Here is a 23,801-nt window from a genome sequence, read left to right as displayed (position 1 = left end):
GGAGAGACAAGGGGCCTGGGAAAGCTGCATTGCACAGTAGCAGGAGGAAACTGTCCGGGAGATGGATATGCTCACTATCTTGACAATGACAATGGCTTCATGGGTATAAGCACAACTCAAAATATATTAAGATGTACACTTCAAGTAGGTGCAGGTTACTGTATGCCATTTATATCTCAACAAATGTAAAACCTGTCTCTACCTTAGCACAAGTAACACCACTTAAGAGAATATGACACTAGCTTTTTAAGGAATTCTGCTTTAGAAAAATTTCTTTTTTTTTTGGGACGGAGTTTTGCTCTTGTTGCCCAGGCTGGAGTGCAATGGCACGATCTCGGCTCACCACAACCTCCACCTCCTGGGTTCAAGTGATTCTCCTGCTTCAGCCTCCTGAGTAGCTGAGATTACAGGCATGCCCCATCATGCCTGGCTAATTTTTTATTTTTTATTTTATTTTTATTTTACCTGATTTTATTTTTAGATGGAGTCTCGCTCTGTCGCCCAGGCTGGAGTGCAGTGGCTCAATCTTGGCTCACTGCAAGCTCCATCTCCCGGCTTCATGCCATTCTCCTGCCTCAGCCTCCCAAGTAGCTGGGACTACAGGCGCCGGCCACCACACCTGGCTAATTTTTTGTATTTTTAGTAGAGACAGGGTTTCACTGTGTTAGCCAGGATGGTCTCGATCTCCTGACCTCGTGATCTGCCCGCCTCGGCCTCCCAAAGTGCTGGGATTACAGACGTGAGCCACAGTGCCCGGCCAAAAAAGTTCATTTTTATAAAATGCCATGAACTAGGTAAATCTGGACCATTCTTTTATTATTTTTGAAAAAAAAAATCATACAGTAAATTGCTGTTTTAGGGTATGTATCCTATGAATGTTCACGCCTGCATAGGTTCATGGAATCCTGCCAAAATCAGCCTGCAAAAATGTTTCCATCACCCCCAAATCTCCCTAGACTGTGCTTTGTACAGACCATTTGTTCTGATGTCCTCTGCTATCCACAAAATAGAGGGACACACCATAGCTGTAAGTGTCAAATGCTCTCTTTGCTCCCCTGCTCTGAACTGAAGTTCAGCAGTCTGCCAAAAAAGTCCCAAATACCCCAGGGCAGGTGGAGTGAAACAAACAAAATGACACCAGCACGGACAACAAAACCTGACCTCGTGGTACAGCCTGTGTCACACACTACATTTACTTTCTATATTAATTTTCAGATTGTTATGTTTGGCAAATGCCATAATTCACTGACTTTATCATTTTCCTGTTGCTCGCCTAACCATTTTCAGCAGGGTAGCACAAAATGAAGGAGAAACTTGAATAAACTGATGGAATAAAGGAAGATGACCAGAGCAAGTTAACTGTCCAATTTTCATGTGTGAGGCTCCTCTTGGAGCTCATTGAAAGTGTTTCCTAGAAAGATTCTTATTCAGAGGGTAGGGTGGGGCCTTGAATTTTCCTCACCCACCCCTTGGAGGCCATAAACAATGAGTTAGGAGTTTTTCTTAGAGGAGAAGGTAGAAGACAGCTGTTTTATCAAAACTTTAGATTGCAGCTCCAGAAGTTACGTGTATATCACTTTTACTCTCAGAAAGATTTCAGATCGGAGTTTCTTGATAGCTTTTTGGATTTGAATTTTTTTAAATATTTTTTTCATGTTGATTCTGATAGTTGCCAAGGTCCACCTTGCTTTTAGGAAATGCAGTCATAATCACAGACACATCCCTTACTTTAGCAAATTAACCACAGATAATAGTTTTCTCTTGCTGTTTCCTAATTACTAACAGAAACATATTTCTTAAAAAAATAGATGAAAACATGTTTGAGGTCCTTTGCCTACATTTCTGGTATAAAGCATATTCTTACAAAAGATTTTATGTTTTCATTTATTTTGACTCAGTAAATTTTTAAATCATTACAATTAAAAATATCTTCCAATGACCCATTTTCTGGGATCAGGCTGCATGTAGAAGGTAATCTAGCCAAATGGAAGCTGGGTGCAGGGCTGGCTTAGCTGGGTTGATCTGAACTCAGCCTGGCTTCCTACATGGAAAAGTCTCTGGGCCAAGAACTGTCACAGTAGCTGGCTCTGCATGTGCTACATTGGACCATAGGTCATAGGAACTATGTTTTCAGAGACAAGGTCTCACTCTGTCACCCAAGCTGGAGGGCAGTGGCGTGATCACGGCTCACTACAGCTCAACCTCCTGGGCTCAAACCATCCTCCCTTTTCAGCTTCCTGAGTAGCTGGGACTACAAGCATGCACCACCATGCCTGGCTAATTAAAAAAAAAAAATTTTTTTTGTAGAAACAGGACCTTCCTGTGTTGCTCAAGCTGGTCTTGAACTCCTGGTCTCAAGAGATCCTCCCACCTTGGCTTCCCAAAGTGTTGGGATTACAGGCATGAGCCACCACCCCTGACCAGGAACATTTTCTTGAAGGAACTGAGAGCTCTGCCCACCAGCACCCCAAAATGCAAAGGCATGCTCTGAATGATACTGCTTGTAAGAGCGAATGATATTGTAATTAACCTCTCAATATTAATTAAAGATATCTCTGCTTTCTACTAAAGGAGTCATCCAATGTCTTGGCTCATTGGAGAGGCAACTTCCTGTCAGCCACATGACATGTGTGTTCTTTATGTGCTTGCAATAATTTTTTTAAAACTCTGCAACTAAATTTTGTACAGATAGTGTCAACTTTATCTTTCCCATGTTGTTGAAATCTAGATTTTTTTTCCTTTCATTGGAATTTGACCTTTCTATTCTTCAGAGAGCCTGTGTAAACTACTTTTAATTTTATTATCCAAGTTTTAACCTAGCACAAAGCAAATAATGTTTACTTTAGAAACAGATATCCAACATGAGCTCATTAAATAGAAAAGTAAGGATTTATTCTATTGTAGCTATCATTCTAGATTATTTATTTCGTTTTCTAGAAAAGTAAAACAAATCATAATGTGAAGTCATTCATACCTGATTCGGTGACAAATGAGACCGAAGAGCTGATAGGTCCATAGCCATGAGGATTTTGTGCTTGCACTTTAAAATAATACCTGGAGTTGGAAGAAAATATATTTTGAAAGAGACGTGTATTTGATTTCTGTGTAACAAAACAGACTCCCAAACTACTGAACACCTGAACCGTGACAGGCTTTGAGTTCTACTTTTCACAAATGCACACAGCACTAGTGATTCTTCGTGTCTTTTTCTGAACTTTCTCAGTTTTGAATAAATTCTCTAAATAATACAATTAACATAGCAGAGACACATGGCTAATGGCAATAGAAGGGACATATTAGAACACAGGTTGCTTGCTGAGCATGCGTTCCTTTGCATCAGGACCGTCCCTGCTCTGCGCAGGCTCACCTGAGCTCATCCCTGGTGAGACGCTCCTCTAGCCCTGCTCTCGCTCAGGTTTAAGACTCTGGTCTCCGCTTCAGTCCCACAGCCCAAGAGAGAGAGGGTGGTGGAGCAAAACACTCCAAAGCAGAATTCAAATTATAACCTAATTATATCCCTGGAGTCCATGTGGAAGAGCAGGACGTTTGCTCCAGCAACCAGGCAACTTATGGTTGACAGGGAGAGGACGAACTTGGCTGGAGGCTGCCTCTTCAGGGAAGCAAACATGACAATGGTGTCTTGGGTGCATTGAGAAACGCAGTGGTTGGCTCTGGAGCTGGGAAGGGACCACCTTAAAAGTCACTGAGTTATGAGCTTCTGCGCCTCAAGGAAAGAGAAACAAGTCCAAGAAGGGGAAGGGAGAAAGATCCGGAAACAGAGCCTTTTCTGTAGGGCTAAACTTTGTCTTGGAACACAGAATGTGCTGGAAAGCACACTGCCTGAGTCAGCTAGCTCATCTGGAGGGAGACTGAGTCTCGAAGCATCTTATTTGCATTCTTGCAAGCAAAAGAAAAAGAATGGTGGCTAGAGAAGTAATAAAGACCAACACCACACTTGTGTCCCACTATATCTTAATCTTTGTGCTTTCCTCACCTCTTGATTCTAGATATTTTATGTGCTCTTTTAGTGCTTAGCTACTTACAGATGAAGAGAGAGGTAAAGAATCTCTGGTGGCTCTGTCATTTTAGAGAGCTCATAAGGGACCTCTTCTCTGGCTTTTGGCCAGTAAGAATGTCACACTTAAATGTTATAAAATTCTTTATTTGATTAAGTCGGGCACACAGATTCCATGTACTAATTAAAATGCACTATATTTTTCAAAAGCAAATTATTCCTATTCAGAGAGCAAAGGGTTATTAGGCCTATTGCACCAACAGCCTTGGCCTCAAGCCTTCTGAGCTGCTGGATCACCAAGGCAGTCTCTGGCCTCAGAACAGAGATACTTTACTTTGAGTTTGATTAAACAGAAAGAAAAGAAAAGCCATTGGGTAAAATTAGTCTTCCTAAGCCATTTGCATCTTATTTAGGAGTATTCTTTTTTATTGCAATTTAAATAAAAAGATATGCACAATTAAGAACATATGAGTTTCCAAATCTCAATTCACTCAGCAGCTCATGTTTTCCCAGTTACACATACTTTTATGCAGTGGTTGTGGAGTTATTTAAGGCAAAACTCTGCAGGCAGTTTGAGCAGTGGGTTTGGCATACATTTGCAGTCCTGGGCAAACTTTACAGATACTTTTTTTTGAAAAGGAAATTAAAACATAAGGAAGGATGCATACTCAGGGGCTCCATGGGACACTTTTGCTGAGTAGTCAACCCCACGGAGGGAAGTGCCTCTATGCCATCAAGGAGGTGGCAGAAGGGTGACTGTCAGGCTGAGACCCACTATTCAGATGGATCTGTTTGTATCGATTTTGTTTTGACACTGAAACCTAAATATTCTCCAAATCCACCTTCCCTGTTGACACAATGATTCTAGGCCTCCAGAAACTCACGTGACCATTCCAAAGACATATTCCCATTAGAACCTCACCTAAGCTATCAAAGTAAATTTAAATATGCTGAGCTGAAAAACAATATGAAATTAAGCAAAAAGTAAAATTCCATTTTTAAAACCCACATGAAACTTTTTCGATGGGCTAAAGTATACATTTCATACTTTGAATAGTCTCTGCCTCAGCCAAGTAACAAAAGCAATCCATGCCTCACCTTCTTATATAAGCTTCTGACACCTTCTTTTGAACAGCCTCAATCATGACAAGTCTGTGTGTTTTCAGTATGGATTTAAAATATGCAGACTCCAAAGAGTTCTTTGGGACTCTGTCTGGTGACCAAGGTAGACAATGCTCACTTAAAGTCAAAAGCAAGATCCAATTGTAAATAACCAAAGCTCACTTTTATGCCCTGGCCCCTCTTTTGGGTAGACTGACTTCTGGTCTCCCCTGCATTGACTCAGAAGCTGGTTTCTCAAGAGAGCCCCCATGAGGACTGAGACGACCAAAGTGAATTCCCCAGATATGATCTGCATTCTAGTGACACAGGGGAAAATGAGTGTCCTTACATCACACTTGTACTTTCTTAGCTCTAAAATTTAGCAGCTGCTCAAAAGGGTTTTGAGGAAATGCAGGAGGAGCTGCCAGCATCTCTACCAGAAGAGCACATAAGCAGGTGGGCACTTCAGGAGAGGGAGATTAGCAGCTGCTGCTCCTCCTCTGCCTCAAGACACTGAGTGTGTGTGGGGCCAACCCAAGAGCCCCTGGCACTGTCTGTCCCACCTCTCCTCACCCTTCCTCCCAATCGGCCTCCTTTGTTTCCTAAGACACACACTTCTTTGAGGCATCCTCTCTGCTGGGAGCACAGCCTTCTGTGCAGGATGACTGATTCTTATGGCTCAGGTTTTACTTTCCCAGAGAACCTCATATGACTCCCCTCTCTATCCCCAAGCTCACAAAGAAAAAAAATCCCCCATTATATACTCTCAAAGCATGGTGTACTTGGAGATGTACACCCATTGGGGAGGTTTATATTTATGTTGTTTTTTTTAAAAAAATCTGCCTCTTCTACCAGACTGTAAGCTCCTTGAGGGCAGGGCCATGTGTATTTTCCCCAGCCCAGCCCTGATGTTCCACCTTGCGCTCAGGAAGTGTGTAGTAAGGACTGAATGAATGAGCCATGCACACTCTCTGAAAGAACAAGTAAACCATCGCCCTACATAACCCTCCTGACATGACTCAAAACTCAACATCAGTCTGGCAGCAGAAGTTGTGGAAAGAACGCTGGACTCGGCGAGTCAGGAGGCTGTGATTCAGATTCTATTGTAAGTAGCTCTGTGGCAAGGCCTCTGGAAGGCCTCTCAGCTTTTTGATACAGAGGCTGTGCTGCAAAAGCATTGTAACTCTGCACACGCCAAAAAAAAAAAAAAAAAAAAAAAAGACATTGACTCCATTTTCTCTAATTTTGTTGGTTTTGTTTTCTCTAATTGATTAAAAAATTAACTTGCCATTACTATTAGGGAAAAAGTTTTAAAAAAGTGCTTTCTCAGTTTCCTGGTTTACTACTTGCTTTTAATTTGCCAAATCCCAAAATTCATAACAATTTATGAAAGCTCAGCACAAGCGGGCCCAAATGGCACATTAAAATGTCTTGAGGAAAATTCACAGCTCATTCAGTAGCCTTTCAGTGCCCACAGCTAGTGTCCAGATTCTACACCCTTTACCACATGCCTGTCTAATGAGGGCCATTTTGTTCCAACCTCCTCCATGTTCCTCAGCCTGTGTAGAAAATGAGAGGCCTTGGGTGCACCCTCACCTCACTTCGAGCTCTTTGCTAAGCAAATATGGTGGCTCCCCACAACAGCAGTCTGCTGGACCCATGTGTACCAGCTTGTGAGAGCCAGTCATTAAGTATTCAGGAAGTCTGCAAGCCCATGGTGGCTTAAAATTGGCCACAATGGGAGTAGTTACACCATAGAAATTGGCAAATGGTATCAACCAAGGAATTTTTTTCCCAGAGAGCCAGTTTACCAGCACACCACTCTTGACCATCAAGTGCCTGGTGCTTTCCCATGCTCACCCACCCGGGAGCTTTCCGAGGGTCATTACCACCAAAACCAGATGGCATAAAAGGGGAATGAACGGTCACTCTCTTTGTGCCCCTGGGAACCAGTTTTGCCTATGTCATGCCAAGGGCCATAAACTCTGGCTTCCAAAATGATTCTCTGACCAGCCACGCCTAGTTTAAGAAGACATGCTTATAACCTCTACAAATGTGTAAAATGCATCTTTCTTGAATGATGTGAACTTCTACATCACAGAGTTTGGGAACCAGTTCATTAAAGTGTTTAGTGATTGTGGCTCCATGTTCACATTTGAAGGTTACGATGCCTAGTGCCACAATATTAGGACTAAAAATGGACCGATTCTTTCAACACAGATAACAACTTTTCTTTCCCTGATGGCAGGTAGTGTTTAGGTAAACAGGGAGGAAAATATAAGCACAATAGCCTAACAATAACAATACATACAGTCATTTCTTCTAAGAAACTTATATGACATATGGTGAGCACGCATTGATATTCTATTAGAACCAAACAGGGTATTCAAAGAAATCACAAAAACATTTTGATTCCTCCCTTCGTTTCCAACCAAAGCAAATCAGCGACCATGCACACGGGTCTCATCTTTTCTAAATGACTGACACATCATACCTCGTGTTGGGCTTTAGGTTCTCAATGGGCAAGTGAGTTACTGATGAAGCTTGAGTGGACCACTTGTTCCTGATGAAGTCTTCATAGGATGCACTGTAAACCAAGTAACCTGAAAATGGAAACAGGAAAAACCCAATGGACACCAAGGAACCAAGTCACACACAAGATGTAACCCACTGAGGACAGGTGTGAGGCAAAGCTGCAGATGCAGCTCCATGTGGGAACTACAGGAAGGAGGGCACGTGGCACTGTGGGACAGGATGGGATGTAACGCTGGTACCTTCTGCTGAATCCAGATGGGGATGACAAAACTAAGACACTTCCTGATGACCTGCTGGCCCCCTACTTCTCTTGCTCATTCCCCAGCCTTCCCCATCGCCTCAGAACTAATCATGTCTCATCTTGATCACACAGAGAAAAACAAAAGCAGAAGAAAAAAGCAGTGCCCTCCACACATGTATTTAAGAACTTCCTGGTAAGGTAGTACACCACTGCCCTGCACAGGAAACCAAGAATGTTGCTGGTGGATGCTGTGCATGTGTGTGTGGCTGAGAGACCCCACACACCCAGGGGTCCCATGCCCACTTGGTGAAAGCTGTCCTGCGATTTCTCATTGCTGAGTGTCTGTGCTGCCCTTGCCCTCACTGTCTAATCACAGCAGTGAGGCAGCTCTTCTTTCTATTGTCCAACCTTCTCTGTCTTATTTGCTAACAACAGACCTCAGCGGGTGCACCCTTGGCCCTGACACCTGCCCCGCCTTTACAGCTGTCCCAGGAGGCAAAGTAAAGTTCATCCCACAGCTCAGCGCATCCCATATCCTAGGTCTCTTATGTGTACACAGAAGGAGAAAACATTTGTCAAGCACTTCCTTTGAGCCAAATATTATGCCAACTAGGTACCTCAATTCAATTTGACTTTGATTAATCCTCATGATCCTAGTATGTAGGTATTGCCTTCCTCATTTTGACACATGAGGAAACTGAGTCTTAGCAATAGGTTAAATATCTTGTCTAAGTTCACAAGTATTGATTCATTCAACAAATATTTGTTGTGCAACTACTATTTGCCAGACATTATACTAAGTGCTGGAGATAAAGTAGTGACCAGGAGCTCATGAAGCAGCAGGGTGCACTGGGAAACAGAATTACACAGCTGAGTTGAGTGCTCTGCAGGACCAGTCCACAATGCTGCAAGAGGGTGTATAGCGGGAGCTGGCCCACCATGGAGGACATAAAGAGCTTCCCTGGGATCACAGAAAAGGAGTTGACATCTGAAGGATAAGAAGCAGATAAGCTGTGTGGAAGGAGGTGGGATGGATTCCAGGTAGTGGGAATCCTGGGCAAGACACCGAAGAGGGAGGACCCAGGAGAAGGCAGTGTGGCTGGAAACCATAAATGGCAGGAATGGGTGGCATGAGCTAAAGCTGAAGCAGCACAGATGGGAAAACTAGGCAGCACCCTTGGGCCATGCTAGGCTTTTGCTTTTCATTCTAAAAGAAAGGGAAAGACAGTTAAAACATTAAACCTATACAATTAGGTCTGCATATTCAACACATCTCTCCTGTGCAGAATGCCGAATGGATTGGGTGTGGGAGTGCAGATGTGGATGGGACAGTCTAGTTAGACAGCTCTTACAGGTGAGAGATGGCAATAGCTTAGATGAGCAAGGCACCTAATGGAGAGAAATAGATGGGTTCAAGTGGAATACAGACGGCAACATTGACCAGATTTAATGATGAGTTGAATATAGAAGTGGGATAGAAGGAGACTTGAAGATGCTTCTAAGGCTTCAGGCTTGAGCAAATGTGTGGAAAGTGGGACTGTTCTCTGAAACGGGAAACACAGATGAGGGCCAGATTTGGGAATGGGAAGGATGCAAAGGATGATGAGTTTGATTTTTTTTTTTTTTTTTTTTTAGACAGAGTCTCACTCTGTTGCCCAGGCTGGAGTGCAGTGGCACTTTCTCGGCTCACTGCAAGCTCCGCCTCCCGGGTTCACACCATTCTCCTGCGTCAGCCTCTCAAGCAGCTGGGACTACAGGCACCCGCCACCATGCCCAGCTAATTTTTTTGTATGTTTAGTAGAGACGGGGTTTCACCATGTTAGCCAGGATGAGTCTGATTTTTTATACACCAAGTCTGAGATGCTCTGGAGACATCCCAGTGATGACATCAAGTGATTTTACGATTTGCATCTGATTTTACTATTTGGGGCTCAGAGGAGAGGATGGCCTGGCCTTGAGATATAAATCAATGACTCATTTCTGAGATGAATTAAAACCATGTGTATGGATGAGACTCTGAGGGGAGAGAAGACAGAGCAAGAGGAAAAGAGGCTCCAGGACCAAGCCTCGAGAAATTCTACCACTGAATGTTGTATAAGCCTGCAAGGAGATGAAGAGGTTTAGAGATATCACACAAGTTAAGAAGAAGGAAAACATCAACAACATCGAATGCACCTAAGAGGTGCACGTGGTTTTATTTAGCACCCTATGATCACTGATTAGTGTCACACAACTAACAAATGGGCAAGCTGGGCCCGGAAGCCAGGTGAACTGGACCCTGGAGCCCTCCCCACACTGTTCCCTGGAGGAGAGTCATTGAACTTGGAAAGAGTTGCTGCCCTCCCCACGGCATTTCACCTCTGGCACAGTGTAGTCAAGCCCTGCATGCTTCCACTGGTGCTGCACACAATGGCCCACCCCAGAGGGGATGGAGGTCACACGTGTGCCATGGAAACCCGGCTTCCAATGGAGTTGGCAAAGCTTAGACTCTTGGACCTCTGGCTTCCATCAGAACCCTGCATTTCCCATGTAAGGCGCTGGTTTCTCGGCTGATCCCGTGTCTGGGTTTTGAGAGCTTTGGGGTTTTGATAAGGTGCTTGCTGAGCACAGCATAACTCCTGATATCTCTGTTGTTCTCATCAAAACCAGTCCTGAAAGTGACTGATGAGCTCGTCCTGAAAAACTAAGAGGTCATCATGTTGGTGATTTCCTGCAGAATGACTCCTAATAAAGTAATAACTTCATTCATCAGGAGTGATTTGGGAAAGCAACAGGTTGCAGGCAGGAATTCTAGGAGTTTCACACTGTTCAGGCACCACCTCATTACACATTGACTTGACTGCTTGTGAAAGAAAGAATAGCAGGTGGAAATGAGCAGAGCACACAACATCCATGTAGCCAGCAGGATTCAAATGCCCTGCAGGGGGCCCGATAATGCGATGCTCCGTTTAAGTTTAGGATGTATTCACTTGGCTTCGTTGTTCTGCAGATGAAAGAGCCAGTGTTTGGTTCACTAATGGATGACGAGCTGCCGCTATTCTCTCTCTGAGCCTTGTGGAGTCTGGTGTTTTCCCCCACACCACAGGGTGTCATGTGCTGCAGTGTTCCACAGTAATCAGCTTGACAGGAGTTGGCACGGCTCTGTATTGGGAGTGCCCTATAAACACCTCATCCATATTATTTATGCTAGTGTCATGAGTACTCATGATTGGGGCTCTGAGGTTTCGTTTCGGATGAGGTGCAGGGTGGGGCATGTGAGGACACTAAGGCTCTAGGGAGCTTTGAATGGCTTGGAATGCCTAGGCTTGGGTGTTTCAGAAGCCCGACCTCTACAGGACAATACAGAAATCACATCTGAATTAAGTCTCAGAGACATTCGTTGGAAGTTCTCTGAAAGCTCCTTCTTCACTGCAAGAACCCTTAAGGCATGTTTAGTGGGGCCAATACACTCTCATTCTGCAGCCAATGTTTCTTAGAAGCCCCTTGAATCAGGGCGCAGTGATATATTTATGTTAAGTAATATCTGTTATGCAAGAGGTCAAAAGCTAAACAGCTTAAAGTAAGGTTTTAAATTATTTTTTCTGTATGCTTTCTTGCTTGCTTTTAAAAATTACCATTCACAGAAGTGTGTTCAGTTAATAAAAATATTTTCTAGCTGTTTGATTACAAGCTTGCCTCCTTCCATTGATTGGTTTGCATTCTATTCAGAACACCATAGACTTCACGGCGGTCCATGTAGCACCTACCCAGGACTGCACTTTTAGTTCCGCTAAAGACTCGACCTCCTCAATCCCACACCCTCCCTGCATCCCACGCCCTTCAGTCTCACCTGGCAGAACACCCAGAAGCCTTCTTTTCTGTGTCCCTTATTCTAGCTTTTGCGCTGCCGTACAAATTCCACAAGAGAAGATGCTCTTTGGATATTCTTGGACACATTTTTTCATTGTAAGATATAATAGTGGGAACACCAAGACAAGCACTAGAAATTTTGAATTGTGCAAACTGCACTAGCACACTAATGGCAGAGAATGTCAAACTCTGACCTCTAATGCGACTGCTACCTCCCAGTCAGAGACGCACACAGCCACAGCCATACTTCTTCCTCTTACACAGCTCAGAGGCCCAGAAAAAAACATTTGCAACTATTCACAGAAAATATCAATTCTCTTTCCATAAGAACTTAAATTTCAAGATGTATCTTCAAATATGTCCTTGGCAGAGTGAACTTAAACATCTCAGAGGCCAAGGAGGCTCAAGATCCTAGGGCATTTTTTCATCACCTCCAAATCCCACATAAGGAACTGAGAAGCACCCAGATTTGTCTGGAAGCACCCAACAGAGGTGAAAGGAGAGAAAGAGGCAGAGACACAAGCCGAGGGCTGACTCCAAAAATGGACAGCTGTGTGGCCCAGTGGGATCTTATGGTCACGCTCACTGCAGGATCTGATCCTGCAAGGGGCTAGCTGGACCCCCTGGCCATTTGCAAGATTACAGGATGTTAGAGATGTAGTGATGTTTTGCATGTGGGGAAATCAAGGCCCAGAAAGATGAAGTACTGAGCTCAAGATCATGCAAATCAACCTGGGACGAGGATTTAGGACTTCTGACTTCCATCCAGTACTCCTTACCCTACCCCATGAGGCGTCCATTGTTGCCTATATTTCATCCAGTTGAAGGAAGACATCTATCCATCATCCCATTCATCCATCCAACCCATCCAACCCACTCATCCATGCATGCACCCGTCCACTCATCCATCATTCTTTATTGTCCACATTTCCCACCTACAGATCATGGGAACTCTGATATCTGCTTAGGACACACCTGTGACCACATCTCCTGGGGTGGCTTTGTCCCAGTCCACAATGACAAATGAGTGGCAGCCTTCCACGGCCACCACGGTGATGTTGCGGGGAGCATGCTGGGGAGGCAGGTCACTCTTCTTTAGGTCATTGGGGATGATTTCTTCCAGGCTGTCCACTTGGAAGTGATCCAGTGCATCAGTCAGAGAGCACGGGGCCGATGGGTCTTTATTTAGGTACGTCACGTAAGGAGCTGGAAAAGAACAGAGATAACCAATTGGATTGCTGGAGGCTTTTTCTGGAGGCAGAAACATAGCATCTGCTCCACAGAGTCAGACCCACCATTCAGTCTTTTCCTGCTGGACAGAGGCTCCGTCAGCCTTGATGCCAAGCTCAGAAACACATTCCCAGCTCTCCTTAATGGATCCATGTGTTTGTGTCTTTCAATCTGGTAATTCCAAAAGATCCTATTGCCCCATCAACATCAATGACTATGCCCTCAAAGTGGTTTTGAGAGATCATGAAACTATAATTCAATGTAATATAAGCCTGCAGCTTGCTGCCATTCCTGTGCCCCACATTTGGAAAAGGGTGAGTCAGGCCCACACAACACTTTACTAGCATTCTCTCAACACAGTTCATTTCCTTGACTATCTTGGGACCAGGAAAAAATGTATACTGATCAAGATATGCAGCCTTTAGCTTCAGCCCTGGGTGGCCTTCCCTAGAGTTTCATAAACCCCCACAACAATCTGGAGCATCTGTGCATAAGGCCGACCCTGAACTGCTGTCTACAACATTACTGCTTAGTATAACAATAGCTGCTCACATTTACAGATGGCTGAAGATTTTTCTACATACATTATTTCAGGGGATGCACGGTCCTGGGAGTAAGGCAGGATATGAACCGATGGCCTCATGTTACCATCTCTCCTGCCAACGCTGAGAGTGCCCACTATGCAAGGATCAGACAGGAGGCTGTCACCCCCAGCCCTTAACTCTTTCTATTATATCCCACTAAATTGGAAATGCCAAGGACTTGGGATTGGGGCTTTGTATATGCAAAACTCTCAAGTGATCTCCAGTAACAATGTCTGGCAATTTCTGAAGATTCCACTGTATCTTTTGTTGCTAGGTTGTCATTCTCAGTGGCTATTTGGACTGAATGCAGTTTTTAGCTTCTCTATTTGACTTTTGGGCAAATAATGAAACTAAGGCAGAAGTCAAGAAGTTCTTTGTAACTAATGAGAACAAAGATACAGAGTCCCTGGGACACAGCTAAGGCAGTGTTTTCCAAAAAATTAGTCTGAAGCTAGGCCTTTAGAACTTGTCCATGGGTCTTATCAGGAAGTTTAGGGAGTGGGCTCCTATGCTTTAGAGAGTTGTAGACTTATGAAAAGAGCCAGACAATAGTAAGCCTTTAGCGTTTAGAGGAGTTCTGTGGAACAGCTAATAATAGCACAGAAAGCATTTCAATTCCCATCATGGAACTGCCGGGAGAGAAGTCAGCGCATGTGGTAAACGCAGCCTGGCAGCTGCATGCCAGAGACCCGTGTTAGTGTCTGCCTCAGGAACGCCACCTCAAATTAATATTCTTGTTCTTCAAGTATGTGTGGTTTAGACACTCAGTCACTACATCTTGGCTAGCAAGAGCTGTTCTCTGCTCATGGCAGAACAGTTGTTTTGGGAACAGGAAAGTGTGATGATATTAGTTTAAGCTGTTGCTTGTCTCCACTTAGTAATATATTAATCCAGCTGTCTCATTAATGAGGTTCATTAAGGGCATGGGAAAAGAAGACTTGCAAGACTTAATGCAGTTTAGTTTCACAGAATTTCCTATTGAAACTGTTTTAATTACCGAGAAAGAAGAGTAAAATCAATTTCTAGATCCCAAATCCTTGAAACTAATGAAAGTGATAGGAAATAACGAAAGAAAAAAGCTTCCTCTCCGTGACATTATAGGCACTAGTGGCTCAATTCAGTAAGCGGCTAACCTTTCAGGAAGAATTTAACAAACAGTACACACACAAGGCCCAGTGGTAATTCTTGTCGTAGAAAAACTGGCTACAATAAAAACACTCACGTTCCCTGGTCCAGATGGTTTTTAAGTGTTTCTTACTCTTAGTCTATGCAAGGCAGTCTCTCTCAGCTCTCTCTGTTGGACACCAAATCCTCCCTTCTTCTGATTTTGGCAGAAAGCAAAATAATACATATCTACATAAGACTGACTCACTCAATTATCCCCAGTGGAAACTTCATTCTGGGAAAACTTCTCAAAATGCACTGCCTTGGCCAGGCCAAAAGATTAGTAATGCTCTTCTTCAAAGACCAAAAGTTAAAAACCCATGTTTCTCTGATTAAGGACATTATACTTACCAACAAATCGTTTCCTTCCAGCCAGATCAAATTCTTCTTCAGGAAAGGAACTGATGGCTCCTTCTTCTGGGATCACCCTTGGTGTGGTAGCAGTGGTCGAAGGCTCAGTGGTGGTTGGTGGTCTTGACGTCTCAAATTCATAATCTGAAATGATATGAAGGCTCTGTAATTGGGCACCGCCAGAAAAGGGGCACTGTCTATAGTCAAATGATACCTTCTTACATTCAACTGTAGGCTGAAACCCAGACAGACACACACACACACATGCACGTGCACACACACACCCTAAAATAAATGCTATGCCCAAACGTAATTTGTTTCTACTAAAATACTATTTCTTCCCATTTCTGTCCCTGCAGAAAAGAAGCTGCAGACAGAAGAGAGAAAGGGCAAAAAGAAACACATATGACCAGAAAAATGGGGTTTTAGACTCAGAGCTGGAGAGAACCTTAGAATCCATCCATTGTAGCACTGTAGCTCATGGCACTGGCCCAAAGCCATGCTCTACCTGCATAATGTTCCCTTTTAGAGAATAAAAGGTAACATCAAAAAATAAACTTGAAGTGTTTTCTTAAAAATTTTTTTTTGGCCTGGCGTGGTGGCTCACACCTGTAATCCCAGCACTTTGGGAGGCCGAGGCGGGTGGATCACATGTTCAGGAGATCAAGACCATCCTGGCCTACATGGTGAAAGCCCGTCTCCACTAAAAATACAAAAATTAGCTGGGCATGGTAGTGCACACCTGTAGTCCCAGCTACTCAGGAGGCTGAGGCAAAAGAATCGCTTGAACCCAGGAGGCAGAGTTTGCCGTGAGCCAAGATCACGCCACCGCACTCCAGCCTGGCGACAGAGCGAGACTCCCTCTCAAAAAAAAAAAAAAAAAAAAAATCTTTTTTCTTCCATGTGTGAACTTTTTCTGGGCATGGGGAGTGGGATTAATCCTGCCAAGACAACTAATCCTTTAACATTTGAAAAAGAAAATAAAACTGCCCCTTTTTCAAACTGTTCAAAGATAAGAAAGATGCTTAGTATTTTCAAAGGTGCTAAAAAAAAACTTCGTTTGCTTTCTAACATTTGCTGTTTTTATTTTAAGTCAGTTTTTGTTTGAAAACCTTGGGATTAAACCACTACATCGAGCTTTATTATGAATAAATAACACATCAAAGGTGACATTGTTTGCACAGTTGTGATTTAAGACAATTAGAGCTATGAATAATTGCAGAAAAGGTGGACCTCAAAAGTGAGAATCCTGAGCTCTGGTGTCAAAGGCCGGCACTGGGTGTGGACAAGATTCCTTTAAGAACTTCTTCAACTGCAAAGGCAACTTCCAAATCACACAAAACAATCACAAGGTTCTAAGTGTAATAATACCATTAGTTACCACTTATTGAATGACTCTCCCAGATGCCGTCCAAGGCACTTTGTATTCTTAACCTTAAAAAACAGTGTTTTTTTGTTTGAAATGGGGTGTTGCTCTCTCACCCAGGCTGGAGTGCAGTGGTGCCATCATAGCTCGAACTCCTGGGCTCAAAACAATCCACCTGTCTCAGCCTCTCAAGTAGCTGGAACTACAGGTGTGTGCTCCCATACCTGGCTAATTTTTTAATTTTTTGTAGAGATAGGGTCTTGCTATGTTGCCCAGGCTGCTTTTGAACTCCTGGGCTCAAGTGATCCTCCCTCCTTGACCTCTCAAAGTGTTAGAATTACAGGCTTGAGCTACTGTGGCCGGCCTATGTTCCTAATCTTACAAACCTACGCTTGAAAAGATTCTATGATAAGAAATCAACAGATCTAAGCATCACATATTTTATGTAATTAGAAAAGGAGAGAAAAGAAAGGAATAAGAAAGAGAAGAGCCAAGTAAGGAAGTTGGACTTGGTTAAACAAGTAAGTTTTATAAATAAAGGTTGAAGGGGAGCCCAGATGGATAACTCCAGAATTCCTTGGGCCCAAGGAGGGTTGGGAGGGAGGGAACGGGGAGCACAGGGACCAGATGGGAAGCTGCATCTGCGTGTTAAGCACACTGTTTTTCTTAGATCAAATATGCATTTGGGGGTGACATAGAAGCGTGGAGTACAACCACCCTTCCCTAAGCCAGCCCTCGGCATTGCCACCGGCCCAAAGCTCTAAAGGAAACTTCCATCAAGATCATCCACTCAATAGTTACAATCAGATCCTTTGATTAGGAAAGAAAGTGTGCAAATAATTTTTCAAAAGCCAGTTTGTACCTTCATCATATATAACGTAGGCCTCTTCCATGGGTACTGCAGTGTCCGTCTCCAAGCCTGAGAACTCATCTAGTGAGGACAGAGAAAAGGACCGGTCATCCAGCGCTCCTTCTCCATGGTTCTCTCAGAAGCAGGCCCCAGAGCGTGACAATTCATTCACCTCAAGCAGGTCATGAAAACAAGTCCCCAAGACCAGAGTCTCCACAACTTTTTCAGGAGGAAAATCATCAAAGCACTGAAACGGAACCCAGACTTTCTCTCCTTTGGGCCCAGGAAAGAGCGATACAAATGCCCGCCCCATTAGGAGCAAACACCCCACTCCACATTCCCAGACTCCTCAGCACCACCAAGCTCTCTTTCACCTCCCTCCCACCACCTCAGCCCACTCGCCCACATGCCTGCAGGGCTCTGATGCTGAGGGAAGGCCCCGGCCCCTCATGCCACAGCAGGTGCTCTCAGGAAGCAGTCACAAGAGACAGAAGAGAGTGGGCGGTTGGTGCTCAGGATGGTGACAAAAAACCCCTCACATGTGAACTCCCCTGTTCATCAGTCTTCATTCCTCCACCTCCTCCATCTTACTTCTGGAATATTCTAGAAGCAGGGTAATTTCCTACCTCTTCTACATCCCAACTTGGCAAACTCTACCAATGAGAGTTCCCTGTGCTTCTCTACTTCCTACTGACTTCCCATCCTCTCTCACCGACTCAGGAGATAAATCAGATTTTTTAATTTGCATAGGAAATTTGGAAAAATATGCCAATCATTGCAAATTTCTCTTTACAGATTGGGCTGTACTAACCAATAGATCTATTTTGACTACAGAATTATACTTTAAATGTAATATAAATTTTCAGATGTGATTTTTGGAAAAGCCAGGAAACCCTGGTTAGAAGAACTATTAAAATTACTGTAATGACTAAACCGATATTATAAGTAACATGTGAGTGATTTAAGAAAGGTGAGTGATTTAAGCATAAAAGGCATCTTCGCCTCCATTATCAGGGCAGTTTAAGCAGAAGTCTTTTGGAAAAGATGTGATGGAATCGATTATACTATTTCCCTACTTGGGAGATACAGATGTAGCTGTAAAAAGGAGAACATCTCACTGTAGCTGATAAAATCCTGAGGCAAAAGGTTTTATAGCTAAAAAAAAATTGTAAGGAATTCCTTTACTCCCTTTGACCTGAAGCCCACAGCAATTATATAGAACTCTCTAAACTTAATGCACCCTCAAAAGGGGGCAAGGTGGGAAAAACAGGAAGAAGTGATTAGTGAATGGTTTCCCAGATGTCTTCTGTGTATCAGCCACTTTTATGTATATATAATTTCACAACAAACCCTTGAGATACATTGAGCTTATAAATACCCACTTCTCAGCTGATATGGTTTGGCTGTATCCCCACCCAAATCTCATTTTAAATTATAATCCCCATGATACCCACATGTCCAGGGAGGGATCTGGTGGAAAGTGATTGGATTATGGGGGCAGTTTCCCCCATGCTGTTCTCATGATAGTGAGTAAATTCTCATGAGATCTGATGGTTTTATAAATGGTAGTTTTTCCTGCACACTTGCTCTCTCGTTCTCGCTCTCTCTCTCACCTGCCACCATGTAAGATGTGCCTGCTTCCCCTTCTGCCATGATTGTAAGTTTCCTGAGGTCTCCCCAGCCATTTAGAACTGTGAGTCAATTAAACCTCTTTCCTTTATAAATTATCCAGTCTCAGGTAGTATCTTTATAGCAGTATGAAAACTAATACATCCAAGGACACCAAGGCTCTGGGAGGATTTACAGCATGCCTGAGGCATGCAGATGGTAAAAGACAGCAAAAAGAGAATGTGAACTTCAAGTACTCTGGCTCCAAAGACTACTTACTTTATACTACATAAAACTGCCTCCACTTCTTAAAAGTTGAACTAACCAATAAAATTATTTGTAAATGTAAAAATGCTCTATTAGAATCACCATTCCACAGTGTAATTAAGGGGAAATTGAAGTAGAAGGTATATAAACTCCTATGTCATTATTCTACCAGCCTTTTTTAGCCTAGTTCGAATGACATTAATATTACATCGTAAAAACAAACTCCACCCACAAAGGGCAATGGCAACCTCGAGTGGTCTGTCCAGCCCTCCTGGGATCACAGTAAGAAGCCCCCAGCTCCTATTCCGAGGCCCAAGAGTTGGCCCTTGAGGCAATGACTCTGGTGTGTTCTGATGCAGCCAATGAATGTTAAGCAGAGAGAAGTTGTAAATTATCCATCCGTTTAGGGGTGGAATGGCCATTTCATGAAAAACTATTAAACACAAACTTTCCTTTGGTCGTTCCAATGTCAATATGCCTGGGATCCAAGACAAATTACTTCTGAGCTTGTTCAAATCAGTTTTCAGGTTCACACTCTGTAAAGTTTGGGATTATCTTGCCATTGTTTCCTGGCCTACCGTTTCTTTCCCTTGTCAATTTAACCTTTAGGAATATCGTCTCGCTTTTCCTCATTATCAGTTCAGTGTCATTTCTTTTCATTATTGTTTTTCGCCAGATAAAAAATCAATACATTGTGAGGTTTTTGCATCCCAGGGTGAACAAGAAAAGGGAAAAGTATATCATTTCCTTCATGGACTCTGGTGTTATGGGTAACTCCTTGAGGTGCTGAAATACTCCAGTGCATGCAGCAGGCCACAGAAATGATGCTTTTACTGGCAAATGAGTTCACTTCCTGAGACGAGTTGACAGTTAAGTCCTCTGGCATTAAGTAAACAATCTACTGAGTGATTTTGGTGTTCTTTTTCCTAAGACCAAATAAACATAGGCATAATTTTTCTAAAATAGAACCATCCTGGCTCCAAGTAAAAATAACTTCCAGATGTAATGAAATATATTTACCATTAAAAAAAAAGCTGACCACCTTACTTTGGCCCACCTGAATGTCATCTTAAACCATTCAGAACTATGCAAAACTGGATATTTTACAAGTCAACTCAGCACCAATGTGAAAAGCTTCAGCCTCTTCACATAAACATAGTTGCCAGCCATCAACCATAGTCGTGTCGTTTATTCTCTTCAGTAGTTTATCAAGTAGCCACAAAAAAAAAAGTGAAAAATGTCACCAAAGAAGTAAGGCCTTTGCTCCAGAGATATTAAAAAATATTTTTAAAAATTATTCTCAGTAGAAGTTTAGAGACAGAAGGTAAATGACAGCCATTTGAAACTCAGGGATATTTGCACATTGTACGGTTGGTCCAGCTCAGATGAATTTTTGAATTTCTCAGTATTTTCTATCTGGAGACCCAGCTGTGGTGGGGAAGATCTGTTTTCCATAATGACTGATGTTTTTCCGCAACCTTTAACAAGATCATGCTACAAATTCTTGAATGTTCATCTGGCTCATCACATTCCATATACACCATCTATTATCAGATTTGCTGTAGATACAGAACCTGAAAAAAAAAACAGCACCGGCTTTTAGGACATGGAAAATGCCTATGCCTTAAGGTCTTGCTTGGATATCCAAAGGTACATACTTAGGTACCACAAGAAATTACAGATGAAGCAGAAGACATTGTCTCAACTGCAAGGAGTTTATTATCCAATAGAGAAGTCAGATCGAGCAGAACAAAACCAAACAAACAAAACAAATGTTCAAGGCAGCATTATTCACAATAACCAAAAAGTGGAAATAACCCAAATGACCACTGACTGATGAATGGAAAAAACGCTGTATATCCATACAATGGAATAAAAAAAAATGAAGTACTGATGTATTCTATAATGTGAATGAATCTTGAAAACAATTATGCTAAGTGAAAGAAGCCAGACCCAAAAAGCCACATATGACATGATTCCATTTATACAAAATGTCCCAAATAGGTAAATCCATAGAGAGAGAAAGTATGTTAGTGGTTTCCATGGGTTGGGAGGAAGGAGGAATGAGGGCTGACTGCTAATGAGTACGGAGTTTCTCCTGGGGTGATGAAAATATTATGGAATCTAATAGCGGTGATCATTGCACAACTGTAAATATATTAACATCCACTAACTTTAGAAGAATGAACTTTGTGGTATATGAATTTTATCTCAACAGAGCTAGTATTAATACATTTTTAAAATTTAATTTCTTTTTTTAATTTTTATTTTTAAGTTCTGGGGTACAGGTGCAGGATGTGCAGGTTTGTTACACAGGTAAACATGTGCCATGGTGGTTTGCTGGACAGATCACCCCATCACCTAAGTATTAAGCCCTGCATGCATTAGCTATTTTTCTCAATGCTCTCTCCTCCCCTACCTGACCCTCTGACATGCCCCAATGTATGTTGTTCCCCTCCCTGTGTCCATATGTTCTCATTGTTCAGCTCCCACTTATAAGTGAGAACATGCGGTGTTTAGTTTTCTGTTCCTGTGTTAATTTGGTGAGGATAATGGCTTCCAGCTCCATCCATGTCCCTGCAAAGCAGGTAATCTCATTCCTTTTTAAGGCTGCATAGTATTCCATGGTGTATATGGACCACATTTTCTTTATCTGGTCTATCGTTGACGGGCATTTTGGTTGATTCCATCTCTTTGCTATTGTGAATAGTGCTGCAATGAACATACATGTGCATGTATCTTTGTAATAGTAAAAATTTAATTTCTTATCACAAAAAAAAGACCACTTTCATGGTGAGCACTCTTACTATAAAGAAAGGAAAAAGAAGAATACTAACAACAAAGGAGTGGGAGCGGGAGGGAACTTTGGGAGGTGATGGATGTGTCTGTGGCCTTAGCAGGATGATGATTTTGTGAGTGTATTCTTATTCCAAACTCATCGACGTGTATGGATTAAATATGCAGAACTTTTTCTATGCATACATCAAGAAAGTGGTTTAAAAAGATTAAAAGATAAAAATAACTATGATTACAGTTAATAAAGAAGAAAATGTTTAATGAAGTTGTTAGTGAAACAGTAGAAATAAGAAAGGCCATATGGAAGTCTTTTTAAACTAACAAATTATAGTGCACTAAAATGTGATATGAGAATGATACGTTACTGTCCCCACATTTAACTTTTCCCTAAGACTTTGTATTGATTTGTACTTATTTTCAAATGCTGTCCAGAGGAAAATTATTCTTTAGCTTGGACTAGGGAATCAGGAGACTGGACAGGAGTGAACATATATATGTCATGATTTGCAAAGAAAATAAGAGGCAAAAATGCCAGGAAAAATATTGACTTTCATGCCAAATAAAAGTCCAAAAATATAAAGTAAATGAAGAGAACATGTTAGGAGGCCTAATAAAAGCAGACAAAATAAAATGTGAAATAATAGCAACCGTAATTAAAATCAAATCCAATATAGTCAATTTTTGTTTGCAACCAATTATTAATTATGTTTTAATTATATTTCAGCCTTTAAAATTAAACACATTAATGCATGCAGAAGTCAGATGTCAATACTAGAAATTCAAAGGTAAATTCAAATTTATACTCACTGGGTCAATGGACAGAGTAGAAATTTTCTTCCCATTGTTCCTCTCCCTCTGTATGTGTTTCCATGTTTTTTTGGTGTGAATTTTTTAGATGTGTCAAGTTTTCCTGTTTATTTATAACTTTTTCACAGAAAGACTAACTTCCAACAGAATTCCCATTTTGGATACAGTATTCATGTTCAAACTGATTGGGCTTATCATGGTCAATAACGTTGCATAAGAATTCCAGCTTGATTCCTGAAAGGAAACATCTTCACTCTGCCTTGGTTTAAAAAGACTTAAGCTTTATAATTGACATTGCAATTCATTTCAAACTGACGGAAAGAAGATGAATCTATCTCCTCCATGCCTGATACAAATCTAGAATGACTTCTTCCAAAGCAGCTTGAGCAGGGGACTGAGCAGAAAGGATGGAGATATATTGATATACGGGCTCCACGATGACCTGAATAAAGGTGTCCTAGCTCCTGCTCTTCAGGGAGAACAAGCCATTTTCAGAAGGAAGACAGACTTACATCAGGGGCGGCAGGATGGTGCAGATCGGCAGAGAAGGGAAAATGGCGCATTCTTACCCAGTGGAAAGCCCACACTCCCACAGGAATCCCAGCTACGTGAGGATTGGCATTCTCCAAAGGAGAGCTGATCAAAAAAGTGCTCAGCTGCCGAACATGCTGGGAAAACATTCCTTTTCTTGGAGATTCTCAACAAGACTATTCAGTGATCTAAGTGTTACAACAGTAAGAAATTTATCCAACGTTGTTTAAATCACATAGATAATCACAGAACCCTTTAGGTATATACATATATATTACAACCACTAATCTACAATGTCCATTGGAACACACTTTGGGAAATGCTAGTCCAAACAAATAATGTCACAAGTTTCAGCTAAATTCTTGACTTGGGTTGTGATAAGCATTGCCAGGTAAACACAAGATGCCCAGTTAAATCTGACTTTAAGTGAACAGGAAATAATTTTTTCATATAAATATGTCCCATGCAATATTTTTATTTGCTAAGTCTTCCAACCTTAGCTGTGG

The 23,801-nt window shown here is 42.2% G+C and overlaps 1 protein-coding gene across 2 annotated transcripts in view; it reads right to left on the bottom strand.

The window, feature by feature from the left end:
• The window catches only part of FNDC1 (fibronectin type III domain containing 1), a 100,057-nt gene that overhangs the window by 5,881 nt on the left and 70,375 nt on the right, over positions 1-23,801 (bottom strand). For both annotated transcript variants that reach the window (XM_024249199.3, XM_063725078.1), the window contains 5 exons: positions 17,299-17,367; positions 15,071-15,214; positions 12,717-12,947; positions 7,611-7,719; positions 2,975-3,054 (listed from right to left, as the gene is read on the bottom strand). In XM_024249199.3, coding sequence (XP_024104967.3) covers positions 2,975-3,054; positions 7,611-7,719; positions 12,717-12,947; positions 15,071-15,214; positions 17,299-17,367 — 633 coding nt within the window. The remainder of the gene's footprint in view (positions 1-2,974; positions 3,055-7,610; positions 7,720-12,716; positions 12,948-15,070; positions 15,215-17,298; positions 17,368-23,801) is intronic.

This window comes from Pongo abelii, chromosome 5 (assembly GCF_028885655.2).
Source record: "Pongo abelii isolate AG06213 chromosome 5, NHGRI_mPonAbe1-v2.0_pri, whole genome shotgun sequence".
NCBI classification, from domain to species: domain Eukaryota; kingdom Metazoa; phylum Chordata; class Mammalia; order Primates; family Hominidae; genus Pongo; species Pongo abelii.
This window is presented reverse-complemented; position numbering and strand designations above follow the sequence as displayed.